This window comes from Bos indicus, chromosome 17 (genome assembly GCF_029378745.1).
Source record: "Bos indicus isolate NIAB-ARS_2022 breed Sahiwal x Tharparkar chromosome 17, NIAB-ARS_B.indTharparkar_mat_pri_1.0, whole genome shotgun sequence".
Classification (NCBI taxonomy): Eukaryota; Metazoa; Chordata; class Mammalia; order Artiodactyla; family Bovidae; genus Bos; species Bos indicus.
Genome location: NC_091776.1, coordinates 5,318,511 through 5,344,906, shown reverse-complemented (window position 1 = coordinate 5,344,906; position 26,396 = coordinate 5,318,511). Strand labels below are relative to the sequence as shown.

Here is a 26,396-nt window from a genome sequence, read left to right as displayed (position 1 = left end):
CCTGTGCCTGTGATGTGCTGGGCACTAATACACCAAATAACTAGAGCAGCGGTTCTCAGAGCTGTGTCCACAACCTACCTCGTGAGCTAGTTTACATGCAGATGCTTGGGTCCCCTTCATTCCCAGATGTTCTGATTCAGCAGCCTTGGGCAAGTGAGGCCCAAGAACTGCTGCCCTAGGAGTAAAGAACACATAGTTCACGACTGTAAGAAATGTATCCTCTAAGTAGCCTCTGTATTGTCACCTTTCCAGTGCTCATCTCAGGCCTGGCTAGATGGGATTCCTGGAGATACACCCATGGCAGAAACCTGCCATCGGAGAGGCTACGTAATTGCAGTGACTGAACTTCATTTTTCTTCACTTACTGCAAAAAATGGTCGGCTTACTAAATAAAAGTCACGAAGAGGCTAAAAGTACCACAAAAATGCACCTCATCCCTAAAACCTTGCTTCAGTCTGTCGAAACTCTAGGTTTGTTTTTCCTTAAAAGGCATGGGTGTGAGTCCTGGTGCTTGGTTGGCCCAGTACCTGGCTCCTGGCAAACCCCTACCCCATGTGAGCCACAGTTCTGTGGAGTGGGGAGAGAGCTGACTACTTCCCAGGGCTGTGGGAGCTTCTGAGAGATGTATATGCAAAGTTCCTGGTAAGCAGTCGACATGTGGTCGGACTTTAACAATGAACTTGCCATAGGAATTCTAGTTGTAACCAGCACGCAGGCGTCTGGGAGCTCTGTGAGGGGCCAGGCTTCACGCGTGCTGGGCCCAGCGCATTAGAGGTGAGCGCGGGCGCGTCTTCCCGGGCAGTCTGCCTGCGAGAGGTGAGCGCGGGCGCGTCTTCCCGGGCAGTCTGCCTGCGAGAGAGATACAACTTTCTCCTTGTGGGCCCTGTTCCCACTCTGGCTGCAGAAAACACAACATGGGGGATTAAAGAAATCAGGGCTCTGCTCTTTCATCTATTAGAGACAAACCCTAACTATTGATAATGAAGTGCTATTACCTCAGTAGAAGAAACAGGCATACTAACATGAAAAAACACATTTTATTGCACTTAAGTTATAAGAAAATAAAATTTCTAAGTGAATCAAACCATAGACACAATCCCTTTAAAGGTTGTTTTCCTCCATCATGTCAGGTTGTTACATAACTAAAATTAACCCACTTGAATCTGATTGTTTTAAATCAGACTATAAATAAAACAAACAAAAAATAAACAGGAGGAGGAAAAAAAAAAAGATCACTAGGATACAGTGTTAAACCACTTTCACAGTTCAGCTTGAGTTGTGGCTCCTGGAAAATGAGGCAAACCATTTGACTTTTCCATTCATTTCGCTTGTTTGCACGTGACGCCTTTACTACAAAAACGGGATGGTTTCTGCTTTGTCAGTTACTCAGAGCAATCAAATGTAACAGTTGTTTTCCCAAATACTGTAAAACACTAAGACTGACCAGCAACTTTATTTTAATTTTGTGTTTTATATATTTTTAAAATATTTTGTCAGTTTTACTATGCACGTTCATCCATTCACCACAGCCCTCAAAAAGAAAAGTTTCTCCGCAGAACAGGCGGCAACAGCTCTGTTCCAAGGAATGTGTTTTAATTTTTGCCCAGATAAAAGAAAATAAGCTTTGCACACACTCTCAATTCTTTACTTGCAGGCAAACTTCACTCTTTATTTTCTGAAACTCTCCCATTCTCAGCCTCTTAGAGGCACAGATGGTTCAAGTTTCAGTGGCAAAAAGTCTTTTTTTTTTTTTTCCGTAACCAAACTAGAGCAAATTTGGAATTCAGTCTGGGACTAAAACGTCACAGCAGAAAAAAAATAAAAAAAAATAATTTGCTTTTTTTTTCTTTCATTTAGCAGCATAAATAAGTTTGGCCACTGGGAGTACAGTACAGGGGTGGGACACGATCCCATATTTGAAGACCTACTTCTAGCACCAGCATCAAGAATTAGATCCATCTCGGGACTCACAGAACCCAGGACAACTTGCCACCTTTGAGCAACATAGGCATTAAAGAGTGTATGTGGAAGCGACAGGAATAGATTAACAGAGGCTAATACTGTGATTGATTGACATTGGCAATGGTTTGGCAAAAAAAAAAAAAAAAAGCTTTTCATGATAACTGTACAAAAACAATTCACAGTAATTTTTTTCCTTTTTAGCTTTTCCACTCCAGAAAAATAACTTTTTTTGTTTCAGATGCTCTCTGGTGAGACAGTCCACTTGGTACTGTGTGGGTGTTATTGCAGCTTCTTTCTAGGTCTCAGTGGTAAAAGAACAGGCCAGCGGAATCTGTAAGGACGTCTCAGCAGTAACGCTGCCCAGCGACCACTGGAGAAGAAAATAAAGAAATAATTGCACCTGGTTTGATTTCGAAAGTCTCGTGTTGCAAAGCTGCCCTCAGTCCAACGTGAAGCCTCTTCCGGGAAGAGCCGGCAGGCGCCTCTCCTGTCAGCTGCGGTCTGTCATCGCCTCCTCTTTTCCTTCTGCGTCTGTAGGTCTTTTCGCTCTGTTGCCCCAAGCCAACATCCTGCACCACTGAGAACAAGGGATATTTTTTCTTTTTCTTTTTTCTTTTTTTTTCTTTTGCAGGGGGAAGGGCAGGGAGTCTGTCGCCTACGCATGGGGACAATGCCCCCTTTCCTGCTCCTCACTTCATGTCCACATCAAAATCCAGCACCAGCAGCTTGGTTTCCTCCGTCCCGTTGCGACTCCCGACAGCACACACCAGCTTTGTGTTCGAGGCTCTGATTCGCCACACAACTCCCCCGCTCCCCCCACTCTCCAATGTGACTAGGTTGCGAATAAATTCACCCGTTTTCAAGTCCCATAGTTTTACAGTTCCATCATCTGAGCTGGTAATTACAAAGTTCTTGTTGAACTGTAAACAGGTCACAGCACTCTGATGCTTGTTGGGACCTAGGCAAAACCAAAGGAATTTCATTACTGGTTAGAAATCATGGTTTCAGGTCAGTAAGATTGTAATTTGTGGAATCTACATTGGAACACACAATAAATGAAATATTTTAAACACTGCACATTTAGAAACTGCGTTCTGAGTATTTTAGAATCAGCAGGGATGTAGGAAAATCTGGTAGCTATTTGTAACTGGAATGTTAGTCTTCGAGGGTTCTGTCTTTCAGGAAGCGTGCTTCACTGCCAGGCACACATCGCGTGTTCTGGGTGTTGAAGAAGCCCATATTCTGCTTGTGGACCACCTACTATACTACCCTACCACTCTGAACCGACCAATCAAGGCCAAGGCTGAATGGACCCTATGCCAAGACTCTGAGAAAGAGACAAAAATTGTCAATGAGAAAAATGCTGTAGTACCACCTACCAAACGGCCCCACTGAAAACTAACACTTTCCAAGGGCTCTGACCAATAAAAAGCAGTCAGTCACGACAGAAGAAGTTAACAGCTTCGTGCCTCATTTAGTGCTAGTGGCTTTCAGACGTCTCCTCCTCTAGTTGAGTGGGCGCTGCGATTCCCTCCCATCCTACTTAAGCAGATGGTTAAGGGTCTAAGTCAAGGCCAAAGCAATTTCCTATCAGATTAGAGGCTCCCCCTCCCCCCACCCCCAGTAAGGCAGCTCTTTAAAATTGGACGACAAATTCAAAATAAATGATCACTCAACAAATACTCAACAAACAAGCATGCTGCTTCTGTGATACAGCTAAGATCTCTCTTCACATTGTTCTTTCAGGTTAGGTAGAGTTAACCATACCTGTAGGAAGTGATTAAACACTTTTATATTAAAAACACAGTTTAAAACACTTTCTTAGGGTAGCCTAGTTCTGTCAGTTCAGAGTGGAAATGCTCAAAAACTTATCCAAAATCCGTTTTCCTTTTGTATGAGGTTAATCATTCTGTGACACAGAAGTTCCGCACTTGTCTTCTGACCAACTGTCTCATTTCTAAGGGACGCAACTAAAGGTGGGGAGCCAGTATTTACCTTGCAATGTTTGTAAACACTGTCCTGTTTTGATATCCCAGATTTTAACTGTAGAATCTGCATTCCCAGAGACAAGAATGTTGTCTTTGAGTTCCATTCCACTTGTTAACGACTGGTGTCCTGTTAACGTGTGAATGCAGTTCCCTGTCTCCACATCCCAAACACGGATTGATGTATCAAGGGATCCACTCACCACATGGATGCCATCAAACTACAACAGACACAGTTTATTAGACTAGAAGTGTAGATATTCTTGATATTATCTATTGACTTTAATCCTAAAAAGGGAGGGGAGCAAAGCATGAGAAACAGATAATGCCAGGAACAAAATGAGGTACCAGGATAAACTGCATGCAACCAACAACTCTCCAGTGTGTGTTCTCAGAAGCTTCTATCAGAAACGTGAATTTTTTATGACCAGTGGCTTCAAACTAGATGCAGAAACAATTTTTAAAGAAGCACAATGAACATATTATTGTCAGACCATCTGGCCATACTTGGTAGCTACATATTATGAATGATTCGATACGGACTACCATTTGAGTTTCACTTCCCAACAGGAAGGTAACACTACTGATGTGATTTATGATACAGGGTGTGCTCATCAACATCCAGGGCACGAAGAGAGCGATACTTCAAAGCAAGTTCCATTAAACTGTATGTAAAATAAAAATTTCATTTACAGGAACCTAATGCTAGGTAGGAACTGTGCCAACAGATAATTAGAATTAGAAGTGGTGGCATTTTGATAACCAAAGCAAACTATAGTACTCTTCTTCAGCTTCCTTGCTAAACCAGAAGTCAACAAACATCTACCAATTCCCAGACTGATAATAAAGTTCCTACCTATTTTCTCAATCTAAGGGTTTATTTAAATGGGCTACACATCACAAAACATACAGACAACTGCAGCCAATTCCCTCTCCTCCAAATTAATAACCTTTTCTAAGTTAACAGACATCTTTATTTTACGTCAATATTTTATGACACAGACATAATCCCATGAAGAAACAAATACTCCAAGGACTGAACTGTGAGCCCTAGGACCATGTACTAATTTGCTGATCACTAGTGGGCAGTAATTGGTAAACAAGCTGTGTAAGTATTAATAATAGGAAATACAGCTGACCCTTGCACAACATGGGTTTGAACTGGGAGGGTCCACTACACTTACAAATTTCTTTTGCTCAATGTCTACTATGTTTCTACACAGTCCCAGGTTGGCTGAACTCTTGGATGTGGGACTGCAGACATCAAGGGCCAATTGTAAAGTTACGTGAGGATTTTTGACTGGAGTGGTGGTGGCAGGTAGTGCCTCTGACTCCTACACTGTTCAAGAGTCAACTGTATTTTTTAATGGAAAATGCTGTCTTTTCAGGAAACAAAGCAAGACCTATTTTTTAAACCTGCTAATAATCCAGTTACTTACGTCAAAATATGGCGATCTATTCTAGGATATCAGGTTCAAACAAAAACAAACCAAAAATGTTTAAGACAAATTTCCTCCTCCATGACCACAACCCAGCAGCCCTGTAACAGCTTTGTGCCGAAAGCGCCACTTCCACTTTGAATTGGGACAGAATCACAATTACGTGGTCCATCAACTTCCAGCTATCAAGGCAAAGGGGCAGCTTCTGGCCAAATTAATCCTGTGCTAAGGAGTTTATTAAAATCCAGGTTATTTTCCTATGAGCCTATCTCCCCATTAACTAACACAGGAAAATTCAGAGCCCCCAAATCTCAGGTTCCAAGACCAATATTTGTATTTTAGAGGAAGATGAATCCCAGAAAAATGGAAACATCATTTAAATAATTTCAAAATGTATGCTTTCTTCGTGCCAATTTTGAAGTAAATGTAAACAGCAGAATAATTAATCTGTTTCTGGACTGTACTGGATCAGCGGTTTGACAGTGATTACGGAATAAGACAGTATTATAACTCGTTACGTAGCACCGCAGGAGTGAGAGAGCATGGTCTCTTACCTGTAGTGAGTAGACCCTGTTGGTGTGGCCCTGCAGCGTATGCAGACAGGTCTCTGTCTCTGGGTCCCACACCTTCACCATGAAGTCATACGCTCCGCTCACAACCCTCCTGCCATCATACTGAACACAGCGGACTGCTGCTACGTGACCCATCAGCACATGTAAACACTGGCCTGTCTCAATGTCCCAAACCCTAAGGGTGGCATCTCGAGAACCGCTAACAACTCTGTGGGTGTAACAGGAAAAAATGTATGAGAACTTAAAACCATGGGAAAACAATACATACAAAGTCAGTGGTCATTAAAACTTCTTTTCTTTTTCTTAAGCAGAAACCAGCTGTTTTCAAAATAAATACATGCTATGTCAAACCTCAATATATAAACACATGAAAGTTGAGTTACTTTGCTTGGGACGGGAAGTTGGAAAGCCTTGGAATTCTGCCTGTTTGGTTCCCCCACCTATGAGGGACCCAGGAGCACCTTGGCTTCCTGCGGTTTGAAAACTACTGTATTGTAGCTAGATACAATGAAGATGAAGCAGAGGAAGATAAAGATAAAAAATTAGTAGAACACACGGCAAACTCGAAATACATACAACAAGATCTTGATTTTAGAAGTAAGATGCCAGTGTGGGCAGTATGTATAAAATGTTAATAGGTAGTAACATTAATATTTTTAAATTTTTAAATTTTTTCTTTATTCTTTCTGCCATTTCCCCAAATTCTAATATGAACACACATTCCCTTTATGACCAAGGAAAAAATTCAATAGAAGTGTCTCAACAAAACAAGCCAGAATTTGGAATTTAAACTGCTAAAGATATGTGCTTTATACCATATACTCTGGTTAAATTAACCAGTTTCAAATAGGTCCTCAAACAAAGGTTGCTTATGCTTATATTTTAAAATATTCAATAGGCTATGAGGGCACTAAGATATAGAGATTTTAGAAGATACACATGTAGAAGCAACAGAAATCCCTTAAAATTTTGACCCAAGATTATTAAAGTGATACTCTTCTGAAAACAAGAGTGATACAAATACTGTAATCACCTTTGGATTATAAAGGAGAGCTGAAAACTCAGCTGTCTTTAATGTTATTCCTAAGAGATAAAGAAAGACCACTTTCCATGTTTGAAGAGTAGAAAATGGAAGCATTGAGACATTTAAGTCAGCACATACTGAAAACTGAAATGCAAGGTCTCTTGACACTAACTCCCCCAGTTTTAATAGTAGAGCACTGTTCAAAGTAGATTCAAATCACAAGTGAAAAAGGTACTTTTCTTCATGTATTACAAACCTAGAGTGAAATATGCCTAATGTAATGGTTCTTAATGAAGAATGCCATGGACAGAATGAACAGTACAAACTGGAGTGGATTCACTCTAACGACCCTTCAGAGAGACTTTTTCTGACAAAATAGGTAGAAATCACATCTGTTTAACAGGAGTACCATGAAGACACGCCAATGGAAAACAAAAAGGACTTTTAATAGGAAGGCTCTGTAGCAGGAATTAAAAGCAACAGCAAAGATGCTGAGAAGAAAAAGGCTAGCACTGGCTGAAACTATTCTGAAAACTGGATTTCTTCCTTAATTCAGAGAGCAACAGAAGGCTCCCAAAGGCTCGTGGTCCTACCACAATCAGAGGAGGTTCTCTGCCAGCTGTGTGCAAGGTGACCAAATACGAAAGCTCAGTCACCAGCTCAGGTGCCAGGTGATGACACTGAGTTAAAACCCACAGCCTCACTCAGCTTTTGCCTGGACACAGGGGAGACAGTGGAGACGGGGAAGGGTGGTGGGTGGGTAACTAGAGAGACTCAGAGGCTTGAAGCCTGAATGACTGAATTTGTCCTCCCAACAAAAATATATCCTCCCACCCCAAATATTTTTTTTAACATGATGAGTCATCAAAGATTTAGAACAATAAAGTCTAAGGTATCAGTCAAGATCACAGAACAAGGCGTTTCAAAGTGGAAGCCACCACCACCATTAAATGAGGAAGGAGACTTAATGACAACTGCCCGATTTTAAGGCAATACCCCACTGCTTTGCTAGCAGAGAAACATCTGAAGCTGAATAATTAAAGTCTAATTTAAAAGCACATTAGCACTCACCCTCTACTAGACACAGTAAGTATTGTATAACCGAACTCCGCACAACAGGCCCCAGGTTCACGAGTGACAGAGAAAGCACCCCAAGCGCGACAGGACCCCACCTTTTCTCATGGAGGTGCATACAACGCACGGTGGACGTGTGGCCGTACAAGGTGTGTATGCACTCCCCCGTCTCTGCGTTCCACACTTTGAGAGTCCGATCCGTGGATCCACTAATGATGATGTTGTCTCTCATCTGTGATGACCACACTCCACCTGTGTGTCCCACTAATGTCCTCAGACACTGCAAAAACACTTAAGATGATTACTTTGAGGTAGAAAGAAAAACAATGTAAATGACATTTTAGTAGCTCATTAAAATCTGGATTAAAGCTATTTACTCAACTGGAATGTCTAGCACATCAGAAAATAATTTTCACACCAGAATAACATGATCCCATCACTATTTCGTTTGCTTTATTTACTTGGCAGCACTGCATTTTATACACGCACACATAATTTAGGAGCACGGATATAGAAAGTAAACCTTTCTGACTAAAGTACGACAGCTCTGGCCTGGCCTCTTTGATAATAATATTAAAATTGCAACTTGGTTTCTTCCATGGGAATGGATTCAATGAAAGAATGCCAACAGGGTTGGGTGTGGCTACATACCACATTTCATCTGAATCTGCCCCAAGGCAGTAGTTAGGAGCCAGGCAAGGTACTTCTAGACAAGTAAAGACAGGCAAAACTAATACAATTATGTAAAATTTTAAAATAAAATAAAATCAGAAAAAAAAAAAAAGACAGACATTAAAACTCTGAAATAAATCCAAGACTAATATTACACTATGGAAATACGAAACTGTTTTAAAAAATTGTAACATCTGACTTGGAATATTTAGAAGATTTTTGCCCAAGAATCAACATTTTAAAACACAGGTTTTCCCCCTGCCAACACTTTTCTTTTATTATTTTTTAGGTGGTCAATTACTTAATTCACGAAAATATTTTCCATTGGACAGATAAAAATAAGTGTTCAGAAGAGAATCTTTAAAGAGTAACATTATATGCAGTGAGCCTGGACTGCTTTGTTTTCTTCAAACTCTTATTTAACTAAACAGCCCGCTTTAACTTCTAACTTATAGGGTTTGAGATAAATCAAAATTAACACGATTTATTTAACTTTTAAACTATAGTTAGGTTATCAACAAAGTTTCAAAGGAAAAATACCCCTCAATCATATTTTTGGAAAAGATTAAAAAGGAAGGAGATATAACTTAGATGGTTAATAAAAGTGGGAAAAATTAGGCCAAAAAAAAAAAAAAAACCCACACCACCACATCTGTAAAATCTTAACCTAAGTTACAAACATAGACCAACTATTTAAATGAAGAAGAAACTAATGACATCCCTACCTTGAGAAACATCATTTTCATGCCAAGGAAAAAGCTAAATTAGAAGCTCTGATACTTGCTATCAAACTAAGCTAGAGTCAAAAACGAATCTTTGTTTTCAGCTCACTGGTTGATCCTTGCAAAGAATATGTACCAAAGAGTGACTTTATGAAGTGCAGAAAGAAGGAAACTTACTTTGCCTGTGACTGCTGACCAGACTTTTAAAGTGTTGTCATCAGAACCACTAACGATTCGGTTACCACAAAACTGCAGGCACGTGATCACGTGATCATCATGTCCCTTCAGCACCTACGACACAGATGTGCAGATCAGAAGCACGGTAAACACCGGCGGAAGGAAAGCGAGGCCATGAATAGCAACGGGAATGCACAGTCTACTTCTAGAATAAAAATTTATGCAAAATGCGAAGTATCCTTCCTGGCAGATGAATCAAGTATCAAACATCTTGTTTCCGTATTCTACTACCTATACATGAGACATCAACCACTAAGATCAGTCAAAACCTCATAAAGATGGTTTGAATGCAAATGTCTTTTATACCATCTATTTTATCTTTTCAAACCAAAAGAATATGCACTTCAGTTGTGCAATTTTGACACACAAAAACAAAAGTACCTACTAAGTGCAGAAAGACAATACTCACCAACCTTTTCAACTTAAAAAGTCTGTCATAACATGTATGTATTAATACAAAATGTCTCCCCAGATTGCTTTTATTCCAGTTAAAAAATACAGCCAAGAATTTCAAGCATTTTTGCCATTCTTTATATACTTGAAATGTTACAAGGCAGAAAATCAGAATTAGGCTTAAATTTATAAAATTAAAACACACAAAAGCTACCAAACAAGCCCCCCAAACATGCTGCTGCTGCTGCTAAGTTGCTTCAAGCATTCCTCAAAAAATCATGCTTGGTCAGAGAGAACAAATTCTTAGGTATAAGTATGACACAAAATTCAACAGGATATTCAGAAATTTTCATTTACATGCAATAGATAGAACAGGTAAATCAACTCATCTTTTATTCAAGTACAATTAGTTGTCAATTTTATTCAAGTACCAAGTACAATTAGTTGTCAGACTAGAGAAAAATTAGTAAAGAGGAACACTGTCAGTTACATTTTCTGTTATTTTAAAAATATATTGTTTTCCTTGTACAGAAGATGGGCTGTCAAATCACACGGCTTGCCAGGGGAAGAGCGCGCTGTGTACCACAGCACTGATTAATGGTTTCTGTTAGACTGCACTGCGTTCAGTTACCTTAGGAGACTTGAGTTCTCCCCGCCTCCAGTTCGTATCAATTCTGTGCTGTCTGATGTATGCACTTTTCCAAGGACTATGGATGAAACCCGGTTTTATTACTTTTCTTCTCTTGATGTGCAATGGTTCATCAATACCTGAAATGTGGAACATTTAAAGAGTATAACTGCCTTTACCAATAATACAAATTACACATTTTATAATGTATCTAATTTTCTCCTATGCTCAAAACCACCGAAATGCAGAACACGAACACTGTTATGACAAAACAATCATGTAAATTTTTCATTCTGTATGGCATGTTGTATATTAACTGTTTAATTTCTCTCTTAGAATAATTCTATAAAATGTTGGTGAGGATGTGCATAAATTGGAACCCTTGGGCAATGCTTGTGGGAATGTAAAATGATATAGCTGCTATGAAAAACAGTATAGCGATTCCTCAAAATAAACATAAAATTACCACATGACCCAGCAATTCCACCCTGGACACAACACCCAGAAGAACTGGAAGTAGGGACTTGAACAGTTATTTGTCTACCCATGTTCACACCATCGTTCTTTATAACAGCCAAGAGGTGGAAGCAACCCAGTGTCCACAGATGGATAAATGGAGGGAAAAAGTGGTATATACATACAATGGAATGTTTAGCCTGAAGAAAGGAGGAAATTCTGACACATCTGGATAAATCTTTAAGACATTATGCTAAGTGAAATAAGACAGTCACAAAAAGACAACTATTGTATGATTATATTTACATGAGGTCCCTAGGGCAGTCAAATGTATAGAGACAGAAACCAAAAAGGTGGTCTCCAGGGCTGTGGGGAGGAGGAATAAGGAGTTACTGTTAAATGGGCATGGAGCTGCAGCTGGGGAAGATGACGACGTTCTGCAGATGGATGGTTGTGACGGCTGCAGGACCAAGTGCAATGTCAATGGACTTAATGCCACTGCAACGTACACTTAAAAATGGTCAAAGTGATAAATTCTATTTGTGTGTAAATTACCACAATGTTTAAAAGGGTCATTAAAACAATGATTCTATGAGAGAAAGTAAAGCGACCATAATTAATCCTACTTTATGATGACTTGAGAAGGAAGGGTTTCCTGGGCAGTGGCAGGATGAGAAACCAAGGACTCTGGATCTTCACCTCCCAGCCTTACTAACCATCGGTGTTGCCCACTCCACTATGATCTCCGTGAAGTGGAGGAGAACCGACACTGCATCTGTCTTACCCTCTATGATTCTTTCTTACGAAGGCAAATAATATTTTAGCATAGTTTTTTTCAAAAATAATACTTTTCTAGATGCCTGCTGGAAAAAACATGCTGTTTTTTGAATTAATATGGATGATACCTACACCATTAGTAAGAAAGGGGATTTTTTTCTAACAAGTCTCAGAATACAAGCTGCATGGTGGGAAGATCACGGGCGTGATCCAGCACGTAAGAGGTGTTTAGTCAATATTCGTGGAAGAAATGAAGAGACTACAATTTGAGTATTTAATTGCTAATTTAATTTGGGGGTTATGTTTATACTGTCTTCATCTTGACTTTCTCACTGTTTATTAATTCTACTGGAGACCGGGAAGCAAATCAGATATATTTCACTGTTACTTACAATGCTCATTAAAGGGGTTAGTGCCAAGATTTGGCTCATCTGAACATGCGGAATAACCTGTGGGTTTTATATATTAGGTGAATGTAAATGAAGATGCAGTCTTGATTCCTTGATAGGCTGCCAAAGTTCTTTTTTAAATTGATTCACCACTTTATTCTACAAGCACAAAAAACTTACTATTTTTTTGTTGTGTTTTGTTTTCAGAATCACTCTGCTTTTTCGAACCACAAACATTTTCTCTCTGTGATTTTGAACCTTACCCTCTTCTTTGCATTTTTCTCTCCAGAGAAGGTTGTCTTCAGCCAAAATTCTCCAGTAGCGGCACGTCTGAGCCGCCTGCAGCAGGTCTTTGGGTTCCAGGAATGAGAGCACGTAAAGTGCCAGCTACGGAAAGAAAAAGCACAGCGTACCCGGCGCCTCTTTTTAATTAGGAAACACTCTCTGTAGGGCAAAGTGCCTATAGATAAACGCAATGTAATTTTACATTCTAGTTACTAATACTATGGAAAGGCAGCACCTCCTAATATTCAATTTTAACAAACACACACCAGATTTTAAAATATACTATTGATCTTTATGAACTTGATCCTAGTAACTCCTCACTTCTTCAAGGAATACTTATTAAACCCCTCTGCCTTTTCTCCTCCCTTTGCTCTGTGAGCCCCGACTCAGGAATTTTATCAAATCTATTTATATATATTTTTACTTTATTAGTTCTTTAAATGTTAACTTTTTCTGTCCTTACTAAAATATAATTTCACTTAAAATGAAATTCCTATATACTCTGTGTGGCATGATTTCAGAATCCTTTGAAATGAGATAATTCATAGTTCTTTATCATATCAAAGTGTTTATATCAGAATGATGAACTTTTCAAACATTTACACCCTTTACTTGTAAATGACAAAGGCTTATAAAAGTGATTGGGTTCTCATTCCTTTATATTGCTTATGGGGACTTTCTTGATGGGCCAAATAGGGTTGTGTATTTGAGCTAGGTCTTTGACATATAATTGATTTAAAAATTTTGTTTACAATACTTGCAAACCATCAATTTATTTCCAGTGTGTAAAGTCAAGTAGAATAAATAAAAGAGCAGGAAAAGGGGAATGGCAGCTTCTGACTATGCTCATTCAATCAGCCTCACAAATCACATAAAAATTCAAATTACAATATTAGGACAGAATGAACTAAACAGAACAAAAAAGCTGACTTTTCATGTAAACTAACTTATAGATTAAGATAAATTATCATTTAAAGGGCCTAGGCTCATATAGGGAGTAAAAACATATTCTGAATAATTTTTTGATGTTAAAGAGGAATTACATGAAATAAATTACGCTTTCCCAATGACTTTTTATATATAGAGTTCATCATTAATCACATATTTATTGAGTACATTCTTTATAGAAAGTATTTCAACCAGTCAGTATTCAATTTAATACTCCGATTGACAAATGACAGTGAAAAAATTTTTGTGGAATAATTATTTTTGGTCTATCAAAAAAGACCATTCAGTATTATATATGGAAGTTCATTTAAAATAAAAAGGCATAACTATATTCAACAATCTATATATATGTGCATGTTCATATATATACACTGCTGCTGCTACTGCTGCTAAGTCGCTTCAGTCGTGTCCAACTCTGTGCGACCCCATAGAGGGCAGCCCACAAGGCTTCCCAATCCCTGGGAGTCTCCAGGCAAGAACACTGGAGTGGGTTGCCATTTCCTTCTCCAATGCGTGAAAGTGAAAAGTGAAAGTGAAGTTGCTCAGTCGTGTCCGACTCTTAGAGACCCCATGGACTGCAGCCCACCAGGATCCTCTGCCCATGGGATTTTCCAGGCAAGAGTACTGGAGTGGGGTGCCATCGCCTTCTCCAATATATATATATACACACATATACAAATACACACATATATAATTTGACAATATATTTTTAATGGATACTCCATAAACCACTTAATTTTGAAATTATCAATCAATCAGCCTAGGCAAGTTTCTCAGTGTCAGTCTAATATCATACTATTAGTCTTCTATGTGAAATTGACATTTAACACAGAAATTATCAGGTACAAAGTTATATCTGTGGAAAAGAAATGCTTAATGCTCAAGATATTTAGAATAGTCAAATGAAAAAGTCTATACTTTAGTCATCCAGCTGAAGCTGAAAACAAGCATTTTACAGAAACATTCAATGGATCTTAAATGCTAAGAAACAAATCCAGAGTGGCTCAGATTTCAAAAGTTTATCTGCAAATTAACAGACAAAATTTCCTTTATTACTGGTGATTAAGATATCATCTAGTCCAGTGTCTGAATGCATTAAAAAGAAATGTAAAGAAACACTCAAGTGCTAAAGAAAGTTGAAGTGCTAACTCCACAGGTAACTGGCACCCATTCCTTTTAAAACAGCAAAGGCCCTAACTCAACAATGAACTTCAACTTATTAAATGCTTGTCTATTCCACCAAAACATCCTGATGTTATAGAAAACACACATAGCCAAATAGAAAAATATTAATAAGAAAATCAGAATCAGGAAAAATATAAATCAGAAAACGTTTAAACTACAGAAGAAGAACACAAAATATATTGGCAACAATATTCTACATGGTTTTTTAATTAGGCTGCCAAGCAAAAACAAAACAATAATTAGTTATACCAGTTTCTCAAAGAACACAAGGTTTTGGGTTCCTTATGGGAACAGATAGTGGGCAGTGTCCCAAACTACTTCTCTACAACACTGAAGAAGAGGGGTTACAGGCTTCTGGGAGTCACATCAAATGGTCTAGCGAATGCAATTTTCTATTCATTTGTATTAAAGGTAAACTCTGGAACAGTAATTCTTCCTAAGGACTACTTCTACACAAGAGAAGCTCTTAAACTGAAGATTTATTTCAGGTAATTTTATTTTCCTCGCCCAAACTTGTCATTTCAATTAGAGTTGCTAATTTTTGTTTTTTGCTATAACTTATATAAAAGACCACCATGTTATATTTAAAAAGTGGATAATACTTTCTCAGAATTGCTATATTTCAGTGAATTAAACTAATTAAAAAAAAAAGGAACAAACAAAATGTTGGCCGATTCTGTATTAAAAATTTAGGTTTTGTTGTAGATCATCAACTGTTACCATTCTGCTCTTTTTGGCATTTACTTATAAACTAAGGATAATGGTCTTTATCACAAGTCTCCCATGTGAGACTAGTGAGATATTTTGTCAAGGTTTTTGAGAGTAGTAAGTAAGTGTTGGTAAAGGACTTTGAGATCTTTTGAAAGGAATTATAAAAAATTATTATAAGTTCACTTCCTGACATTATTATTATTATTAAATAATAATAGTACTTAGTCTCCAATAAGATGTTAGTCTCCTTGACGACTTTAGATCTATACCATTATTTCTTTATATATAAAATAAAGCATTTTTAAAAATAGAAATTTTTTTTTTTTAGCAGTTAAAATTATACTCAACATCTTGTGATAAGCCATAATGGAAAATAATATGAAAAATAATGTGTATGTATGTTTAACTGAGTCGGTTTTCTGTATAACAGTAATTATCACAATGTAATTCAACCACACTTCAATAAGAAATAAATTAAAGAGGGTGGGGGGCAGGGGGAGACAGGTGTCATGCTAAGCCAGGCTCACTCATTCTCCTGTCTAGCAACACTTCTTTGCCCTCAGGCAATCTCTCAAAGAACGCTTAATCCAAGAAAATCTTTATTGCCATGGTTATCAATAAATTATACTTTTTAGATTCTTAGCAATTTTTATAAATCATATTTTTTGTGTGTGTTACGAAGCTACTATAGAAATCCAAATAAAGCAAAAAGCTCACAATCTTTAGAGATAAGAGGAAAAACTAGACTCAGAGAGAAGTCTATATTAACAAAAATACTACCTTCTAAAATATGGATGATTATCAAGGAAAACTATGACAAATATATCAAAGGTGAATAAATTCACTTTCAGTCAAATACATATAAAAGAGTTTCCCATTATTAGCACCCTTCTGGAAGTAAAGACAGTTTATGTCACTTTCATAAGCCAAATCTATCCAAAGGGTTCAGTTTTAGAATGAGCCAGCAAGAATACAAAATTTTTTTCTGGAACAATGTCATTTAAAAAAATCACTCCAAAGTAGCAACATTTCAGGAAAATGATGTTTTTTTCCACTTTGATTTTTCCTGGAGTTACACTTAATTTCATCCATTAACTATGATGAAACCAATTTTATAAATATCCAATGTGAAATTATCATCAGGACTATCTTTAATACCCTTAAGATATGTAGAATGGTTATCTGAAAAAGAAATCAACTTCCTTTCTCTTCAAATTTGAAGTTTCAGGACTGTTTGCATTTGTATTTATATGAACATAAATGGTATTTTATATTGTCTTCTGGCTGATCTATAATTGCTGCTGCTGCTGTTAAGTCGCTTCAGTCGTGTCAGACTCTGCGCGACCCCATAGATGGCAGCCCACCAGGCTCCTCAGTCCATGGGATTTTCCAGGCAAGAGTACTGGAGTGGGGTGCCATTGCCTTCTCCAGCTGATCTATATAAAAATTTTGTGAAAATATAAATCTTGGCAGCATTGATTAATGTTATTTCTGTTTGCTGACAAAAATGGAACTATGATGCCTACAACCTCAATGAAAGAACTACATCTAAACGATGCCTTATTTATGTAGTCAGGAATGCACATATGATCATAGTCTATGATACAGAAACAAAGATGCTTTATATTATACAAAGATATTAAAACAAATAGGTACAAGTAATTCTAAAAGAAATGCTCTAAGAAATGTAATTGGTATGGGAAATCTGTGATTTTGCGTGTGTGTGTGTGATGGGGTGAAAAGCGAGATGAGTAACAGAAGATACACATGTGAAATTTTATATACTTCAAAATAATCACATAATGTAACTCACAGAGAAGTACAATCCAACAGAATTATGAAACTATTACTCTTAAAGAGACTTAGGATAAACAAACAACAAAATAAGAAAAAATACTGCTGTTTTAATAAAATAAGAATTAAAAAAACCCTACTAATGTAATGAATACACCAAGACAATTAAAGGTAGGACTTCAAATCAGCTGGGAAAAAAATCTTGGTAAAGGAACAATCAAATTAATGAAACTCAATAGCTTGGTCTCATGTATGACTTCTTCCAGTGGTGGAGAGAAGATACTTACTCCGTAAGTATACTTTAATCGAAAATTATGCTAAACTATGGCAACTTATCATTTACAGCCCCCTTTAACACTAATTAAGTGTTAAACTGACAATACTGAATACTGTAATTAGCACAACAACATCTAAAGAGGGTAGCTGTTGGTTTATATTTTCAAATAGCACCAGTGAAGAAGATAACTGACAATCCTTACCTCTTTAGGGAGCAAGGAAATGAAGTCTCGTTGAAACTGGGGTTCTATCACTTGCATCATGTGTTTTACCTGGGTTGGTTCACAACTATCAATAAGTTCATCTAAAGCAAGCAATTTCTCTGGTCCACTCCAGCTCTATCAAAGAGGAATTAGAAATTCTTATTATTTTAATAAATGTCTCAAATTATAAACTCAGAAAGGAAAATCAACATCTACACACAATATAAAAAGTGGCTACTTACAAGACACTGAAGTGATAATCACTGAGCCTCTTCAAATTTACTAGCTATCTTTATTTTGTAAAAGCTTTGAGCTTGACAGAAAAATACTTTTGCATATTATTATAACTGTGATATGTTCATCTACCACCAAGATACTGGTTGAGAAATCAAAATTTTATTCAGAAACATTGGTTTGGGCTATTGAGTAAAGAGAGAATTTTGAGAGATGATTTTCCTTTCTTCCCTTCCTTTCCAGTGGGCACCATAAAACTTCATGGTTTTAGTAAGGCACTCATCTGAGAGCAGACTAGCAGCATCGACTAGAGAAAAATTAATAACTGGCTCGAATGCCCATCTGACACATATTTTCCACAAATTAAAAGGGCTTTGATTTGCTATGTGAAAATAATTTCAAATAAAAAACAGCAAATAACAGTAAATGGCAGCTGACTTAACAGTAAAATCAGAATATGAAGAAAGGTTAAAATGAAAAAGAATAAGAAATAAAGTATATATTATGGAAAAACAAAAACAATTATACCTCAAAAATATGAGCTCCATTAACCTATACTAAGGGGGCTGCTTTAATTTTCCTTTCCCCTCAGTGAGGAACACCTGCCCAGAAATGCCATGATTCTTAAAAGGAAAACCCAGACAGACATGTGAATCATTTAAAATGTCAGGGCTCTCACGCACAAAAGTCAAAGAAAACATTTAAGTAACTCCGAAACACTTAAATGAAAAAACATTCTTGAGCAAGTTGATATAGTACCTTTATGAATTATTATATCCATTTTGGAAATGGGAGAAGAGAGAACAGTATGTGAGGTTTGGAGCTAGAAAAATCTGGATTTTGACATTCCATTTTTCGCTCAAACTAGGAACCTGGATTTTGTCATATATGAAATAGACAACAGTTGAAAACTGAGATATTCTGAGGTCACTGAACACCTTTTTAAAGTATTTCTTAAAACATTTACCCCTTCAGAATCTGCAATGAATCCTCTCTCTTCTATCTTAAAGTGTAGACTAAACTAATAACTAGCAAACACTTCAGTAGTGCTTCCATAGTACTACTACATAATAATGTCACAAACATTATCTCACTTAATCATAAAAACTCTGGGGAGTATCTCCATTTTTACCTTCAAATATGAGGAAGCAGAAGCTCTAATAAGCTGTATTTTTTCCTTTTACCTTGACACACATACCCAGAACATTCTCCTGAGTACTCACTGTGTATCCTTTTTGGTTAGGGTGAAGATTTATACATAGAAATTAAAAATATCCATATATGTGTATATGCACATACATGACCAATTAAAGGGCTTCCCTGGTGGTTCAGTTGGGAATGAACCCCCGTAACGTGGGAGACCTGGGTTTGACTCCTGGGTTGGGAAAATGCCCTGGAGAAGGGAAAGTCTACCCACTCCAGTATTCTGGCCTGGAGAATTCCATGGACTGTATAGTCTAGGGGCTGCAAAGAGTTGGACGCTACTGAGTGACTTTTACTTTCTTTCTTCCATTTGACCAGTTAAAAGTAGTTAATTTGAAGTTTATTTCACTCTGTTTTCCTCACACAGCTTCAAATCCTGGCTCAAAAATTACCTCTTTGACAAAACTTATGCTGATCAATTGCCACTCATCCGTGACTTAGTAACAGTACTACAAACTCTGAGTTATTGATTTACATTCCTCACGGGAAGAGGTCGGTTCTTATAATATGCTGTTCTTCTCTATCTACATGATTAGGATTCATGGACACTAGTATAAAAACATGCCTTTTTTGGGTAATAGATAACTGCTGACTTGTTAATATACTACGCATGTTTAATATTTTTCTTTCCTTCAGCTAACGTATTATTTACTGTTTGCAAAAAAGGAACAGAAGAGCGGTATGAACACTCAGTATCTAAGTGCTGCGTGCATACGTGCACACTCAGTCGTGTCCAACTCCCTGCACCCCGTGGACTGCAGCCCGCCAGGCTCTTCTCTCCATGTAATTTTCCAGGCAAGAATACTGGTGAGGGTTGCCATTTCCTTCTCGAGGGGATCTTCCCGACTCAGGGATTGAACACTCATCTCCTGCAAAGTTCTTTACCACTGAGCTACTGGGGAAGCCTCTAACAACAACAACAACAAAAAAATATATGTATATATATATATATATATATATCTTTTCAAGGATTTTAGGGGCTGCAGTATACAATGATAAAAGCTAGATTAGAAGATAAATAACTAATTCAGATCTTAGGTAAATGTTAGAAACTGTGCCACGACCTTAAATATATATTTAAAGCAAAGGCCGTGGTGAAAATAATGCCTATATAGCAAAATGCTTCTAAGACTTAAAATATTTGTTTTAAAATATTTGATAAGTTATATAAAATTTAAATTATATTTCAATTTGAATTACATATACATTCAGCAGATGTTACTTTATGACATTTTACTGAAACGGATACTACTAACAAAGAATTAGTAACATAAGCTATAAGCTACAAATAAATGAGACTGTTTTCAAGGACCATACATATTCAACCTTCCAATTACTTAAGTCACATCTCTTAGACAGTTCCAACAAAGGTCTGGACTACACAGGCCCTAGATTTCCTCTCTCCAGCCTGGGTTTCTTCCCTGAATTCCAGACCTGTATATAAAATTGCTTATTCAACATATATTCTTGGGTATGTGATAGAGACTATATCCATGATCTTGCTCTTCAAATATGCAAGACCACAATCCTCCTCATTTCAGTAAAATGTTCTTATTAAATTAGTTTGGCCCAAAACTCTGGAGTCATCCTCAACTCCCTCACTCTCACCATCAGACAGCTCTGATCCATCAGTCTATTCTACAGTCATAAAATGCAAAATATATCCAGAATCTGACTATTACTACAGTGGTACCTGGGTTACTCCTGTTTTGCCCTCCTAGTTCTATTCTCCACAGAACAGCTGGAGTGAGAGTGCTGAACGTCAACTCACTCTCCTGCTTGCAGCCCTCCCGCTTCACTCACAGTAAAAACCAAAGTCCTCAGGGTGGTCCACGAGGCTCTAATTTTCTCTCTCTTTCCCACGTGTGCTCTGCCTTAGCCAGAGATCCTCTTTCTGTGCCTCAAACACACCCAGCATGCTCTGCTTCAGAGCCCTGATTCCTAGACTATTCTTTCCCTAGGCACCCACATGCTTTCCTTCTATAACACCTTCTCTGTGCAATTTCCAAAAATTGCAAACCATTTCGAAACCCCCTCCCTTTCCTGACTAAAGTTTTTCAGAAAAGGGTTTTTATTTATTTTATTCATTATTGTATCCCAGATTCAAATTAGGGCCTAGCACCTGACAGTTATTCTGTAAATATTTGTTGAATAAATGAATGAATCCCCAAAGAGTCAGGAAACACTGCACCAATGCTATCTCAAAACTCTTTCCACAGAAAGCTTCTATTCTGTATACCGGATTGTATCACTGGACTTGCTTGTTTAGTCTGCTTCCAAGATTGGTTCCCAATTTTGACACATATGTGGTTTACTAGCAAGGAAAGGATGAGAACTTTGCAGTTAATGAATATATTAAAAAAATAACAACAACCTACATGGATCTTTAATGAGGTCTAGAGGAAAAAATACGATATTGGGGATCAGGAAACTGTAATTTTGGAGAAGATATTGCCACTAATTAGGCATCCAGTCACATCACTTGATGGCAAATAGATGGGGAAATAGTGGAAACAGTGGCTGACTATTTTTTGGGGCTCCAAAATCATTGCGAATGGTGACTACAGCCATTAAATTAAAAGATGCTTATTGCGTTGGAGAAGACTCTTGAGAGTCCCTTGGACTGCAAGGAGATCCAACCAGTCCATTCTGAAGGAGATCAGCCCTGGGTGTTCTTTGGAAGGAATGATGCTAAAGCTGAAACTCCAGTACTTTGGCCACTTCATGCAAAGAGTTGACTCATTGGAAAAGACTCTGATGCTGGGAGGGATTGGGGGCAGGAGGAGAAGGGGATGACAGAGGATGAGATGGCTGGATGGCATCACTGACTCGATGGACGTGAGTCTGGGTGAACTCCGGGAATTGGTGATGGACAGGAAGGCCTGGAGTGCTGCGATTCATGGAGTCTCAGAGTCAGACACGACTGAGCGACTGATCTGATCTGATCTGATTCCTTGGAAGGAAAGTTATGACCAATCTAGACTGCATATTAAAAAGCAGAGACATTACTTTGCCAACAAAGGTCCATCTAGTTAAGGCTATGGTTTTTCCAGTAGTCACGTATGGATGTAAGAGATGGACGATAAAGAAAGCTGAGTGCCAAAGAACTGATGCTTTCAAACTGGTATTGGAGAAGACTCTTGAGAGACCCTTGGACTGCAAGGAGATCCAACCAGCCTATCCTAAAGGAGATCAGTCCTGAGTGTTCATTGGATGAAGGACTGATGTTGAAGCTGAAACTCCAGTACTTTGGCCACCTGATGCGAAGAGCTGACTCATTTGAAAAGACATTGATGCTAGGAAAGATTGAAGGCAGGAGGAGAAGGGGATGACAGAGGATGAGATGGTTGGATGGCATCACCGACTCAATGGACACAGGTTTGAGTAAACTCCAGGAGCTGGTGATGGACAGGGAGGCCTGACGTGCTGCGGTCCATGGGGTTGCAAAGAGTTGGACATGACCGAGCAACTGAACTGACTGAATTGAATTAGGTTATAATGTACCTCTGCTAGAGCTTTGCCAAGAGAACTCACTGGTCATAGCAAACACCCTCTTCCAACAAAACAAGAGAAGATTCTACACACTGACTTCACCAGATGGTCAACACAGAAATCAGATTGATTATATTCTTTGCAGCCAAAAATGGAGAGCTCTATACAGTCAGCAAAAACAAGACCGGGAGCTGACTGTGGCTCAGATCATGAACTCCTTATTGCCAAATTCAGACTTAAATTGAAGAAAGTAGGGAAAACCACTAGACCATTCAGGTATGACCTAAATCAAATCCCTTATGATTATACAGTGGAAGTGACAAATAGATTCAAGGAATTAGATCTGATAGACACAGTGCCTGAAGAACTCTGGATGGAGGTTCGTGACATTGTATAGGAGGCAGGAATCAAGACCATCCCCAAGGTAAAGATATGCAAAAAGGCAAAATGGTTGTCTGAGGAGGCCTTACAAATAGCTGTGAAAAGAAGAGAAGCAAAAGGTAAAGGAGAAAAGTAAAGATATACCCATTTGAATGCAGAGTTCCAAAGAATAGCAAGGAGAGATAAGAAAGCCTTCCTCAGTGATCAATGCAAAGAAATAGAGGAAAACAATAGAATGGGAAACACTAGAGATCTCTTCAAGAAAATTAGAGATGCCATGGGAACATTTCATGCAAGATGGGCACAATAAGGGACAGAAATGGTATGGACCTAACAGAAGCAGAAGATATAAAGAAGAGGTGGCAAGAATACACAGAAGAACTACACAGAAAAGATCTTCATGACCCAGATAATCACAATGGTATGATCACTCACCTAGAGCCAGATATCCTGGAACGCGAAGTCAAGTGGGCCTTAGGAAACGTCACTGCAAACAAAGCTAGTGGAGGTGATGAAATTCCAATTGAGCTATTCCAAATCCTGAAAGATGATACTCTTAAAGTGCTGCACTCAATATGCTAGCAAATTTGAAACACTCAGCAGTGGCCACAGGACTGGAAAAGGTCAGTTTTCATTCCAATCCCAAAGAAGAACAATGCCAACGGATATTCAAACTACCACACAACTGCACTCATCTCACATGCTAGCAAAGCAATGCTCAAAATTCTCTAAGCCAGGCTTCTACAGTATGTGAACCATGAACTTCCAGATGTTCAAGGTGGATTTAGAAGAGGCAGAGGAACCAGAGATCATATTGCCAACATCCGTTGGATCATGGAAAAAGCAAGAGAGTTCCAGAAAAACACCTATTTCTGCTTTACTGACTACACCAAAGCCTTTGACTGTGTGGACAAGAACAAACTGTGGAAATTCTTCAAAAGATGGGAATACCAGACCACTTGACCTGCCTCCTGAGAAAACTTTATGCAGGTCAAGAAGCAACAATTAGAACTGGACATGGAACAACAAACTGGTTCCAAATCGGGAAAGGAATATGTCAAGGCTGTATATTGTCACCCTGCTTATTTAACTTATATGCAGAATAAATCATGAGAAATGCTGGGCTGGATGAAACACAAGCTGGAATCAAGACTGTGAGGAGAAATATCTCAGATATGCAGATGATATCACACTTATGGCAGAAAGCAAAGAAGAACTAAAGAGGCTCTTGATGAAAGTCAAAGAGGAGCATGAAAAAGTTGGCTTAAAACTCAACATTCAGAAAACGAAGATCATGGCATCTGGTCCCATCACTTCATGACAAATAGATGGGAAACAGTGACAGACTTTATTTTTGGGGTTCCAAAATCACTGCAGATGGTGACTGCAACCATGAAATTAAAGATGCTTGTTACTTGGAAGAAAAGTTATGACCAACCTAGACAGCATATTAAAAAGTAGAGCTGTTACTTTGCTGACAAAGGTCCTTCTAGTCAAAGCTATGGTTCTTCCAGTGGTTATGTGGATGTGAGAGTTGGACTATAAAGAAAGCTGAGCGCCAAAGAATTGATGCTTTTGAACTGTGGTGTTGGAGAAGACTCTTGAGAGTCCCTTGGCCTGAAAGGAGATCCAATGCGCCAATCCTAAAGGAAATCAGTCCTGAATATTCATTGAAAGGACTGATGCTGAAGCTGAAACTCCAGTACTTTGACCACCTGATGCGAAGAGCTGACTCATCTGAAAAGACCCTGATGCTGGGAAAAATTGAAGGCAGGAGGAGAAGGGGATGACAGAGGATGAGGTGGTTGGATGGCATTACTGACTTGATGGACATGAGTTTGGGTGGACTCCAGGAGTTGGTGATGGACAGGGAGGCCTGGTGTGCTGCAGGGTAGTTGCAAAGAGTTGGACATGACTGAGCAACTGAATTGAACTGAATTTACTTCTGTAGGCCTTAGTTCTGATAATTAATTTATTTCTGCTCTGAAAAGTAGCTGTTCTTATAAAGAAAAAAGCATTTTCCTTTGGTCTCACATGGCAAAATTAGTGGAAACATATTGAAAGGGATAGGAAAAACATTCCAAATTCAGAAAGGATCAAGATAAACAGAATTTAATTTGTGTACAAAATTAAAATGCAGACTTGAAAATTCCCCATGAAAGTATTATTTGATTTCAGGTAATTAGAGAGTACACGAAAGTAGTAGAGAAGAGTAGAAGGAGCCCTGAACTATAATCAGGGGCTTAGTTTCAGGGAAGCCCCTTAATTAGTCTGCGTCTCAGAGACCCCACCTTATGTATAATGAAGGGCTTGGCCAGACCAGTGGTTCCCAGGTGCTGGCTGAGTGTTGCAAAAATCAGGGAGTCCTCCAATGCACCATCCAAGAGGTGGTCAAGGTGGGGCTGAGGGCATGTTATGTTTTAAATAACCAACGTCTCCAGTAGTGATGCGGGCGATTCACAAGCGAGCAGTGGTCATCAGTGGGGATGATCCTTGGCAGCATCTCATTCAGATATACATATTCTATGCTTTTAGGCAGTCCAGCGCCTAAATTTCATGTGATGAAGAACTCACTTCTCTAGTACCTCCAGAAGATGGTTATCTAGTCTGTTTGAACAGTTTCAGGACTAGAATACTTAGTATCTCTATTCTTCTCTGGGTCAGTTCTAATTGTTAAGTTCAAATTTACATCAAAATCCAACTCAAAGAATATGATCCAGGTTTTGTTTGCTGAAGAAACCAATAATCAGTCTGATTCTACTTTTACATAGAAGTCTTCAAGATGTTAGACAGAAACATTTTCCCTTAGTCCTCTCTGGCTACATACATGACCTTCTTCCACTCTTTCTCACCTAACAGGGCTTCTTGATTGGACAGTTTCAAATACAACAGCAAAGCAGTTCTGTATTCATTTACTTCTGGCACTATTCTGTTTTAATATTTTGTTGATTAGCAAATAAAAGAGATCCAAATAAGTTAGAAAACATGTACGATTTCTAAGTGTTACCATAAAACCTAAGTCCTCCAAAAGAGTAGTTTTTACTCCACTTTTAATTTCAAAACACAGAAGTATTTTCTGTTTTATTATTGAAAACATATTAAGGAGTGTAACAGGTATTTTCGAAGTACATATAGCTTTAATACAATACAAATATGCTTTGACTAAAATAATGCTGATACTGTTAATCTGATGACATTGGTGTGAAGCTAGTGTTAACAGCCTCTTCTCAGGCCTGAGAAAACTGAGGCTCACAAAGGATACTTCTCTTATTGAGTTCCTACTGTATTTTCAAGTATAGCTTTAAGCACATTTACACATTTTCTCTCCTTTGACAACTTTTTAGTGTTGTATCT

The 26,396-nt window shown here is 38.2% G+C and overlaps 1 protein-coding gene across 9 annotated transcripts in view; it reads right to left on the bottom strand.

Moving 5' to 3' along the window:
* Positions 1-1,018: 1,018 nt before the first annotated feature.
* Positions 1,019-26,396, bottom strand: part of FBXW7 (F-box and WD repeat domain containing 7) — a 225,205-nt gene continuing 199,827 nt past the window's right edge. For all 9 annotated transcript variants that reach the window (XM_070768994.1, XM_070768995.1, XM_070768991.1 and 6 more), the window contains 8 exons: positions 17,733-17,867; positions 12,594-12,717; positions 10,712-10,848; positions 9,628-9,741; positions 8,155-8,336; positions 5,941-6,166; positions 3,958-4,168; positions 1,019-2,920 (listed from right to left, as the gene is read on the bottom strand). In XM_070768994.1, coding sequence (XP_070625095.1) covers positions 2,652-2,920; positions 3,958-4,168; positions 5,941-6,166; positions 8,155-8,336; positions 9,628-9,741; positions 10,712-10,848; positions 12,594-12,717; positions 17,733-17,867 — 1,398 coding nt within the window. In that variant the 3' untranslated portion in view covers positions 1,019-2,651. The remainder of the gene's footprint in view (positions 2,921-3,957; positions 4,169-5,940; positions 6,167-8,154; positions 8,337-9,627; positions 9,742-10,711; positions 10,849-12,593; positions 12,718-17,732; positions 17,868-26,396) is intronic.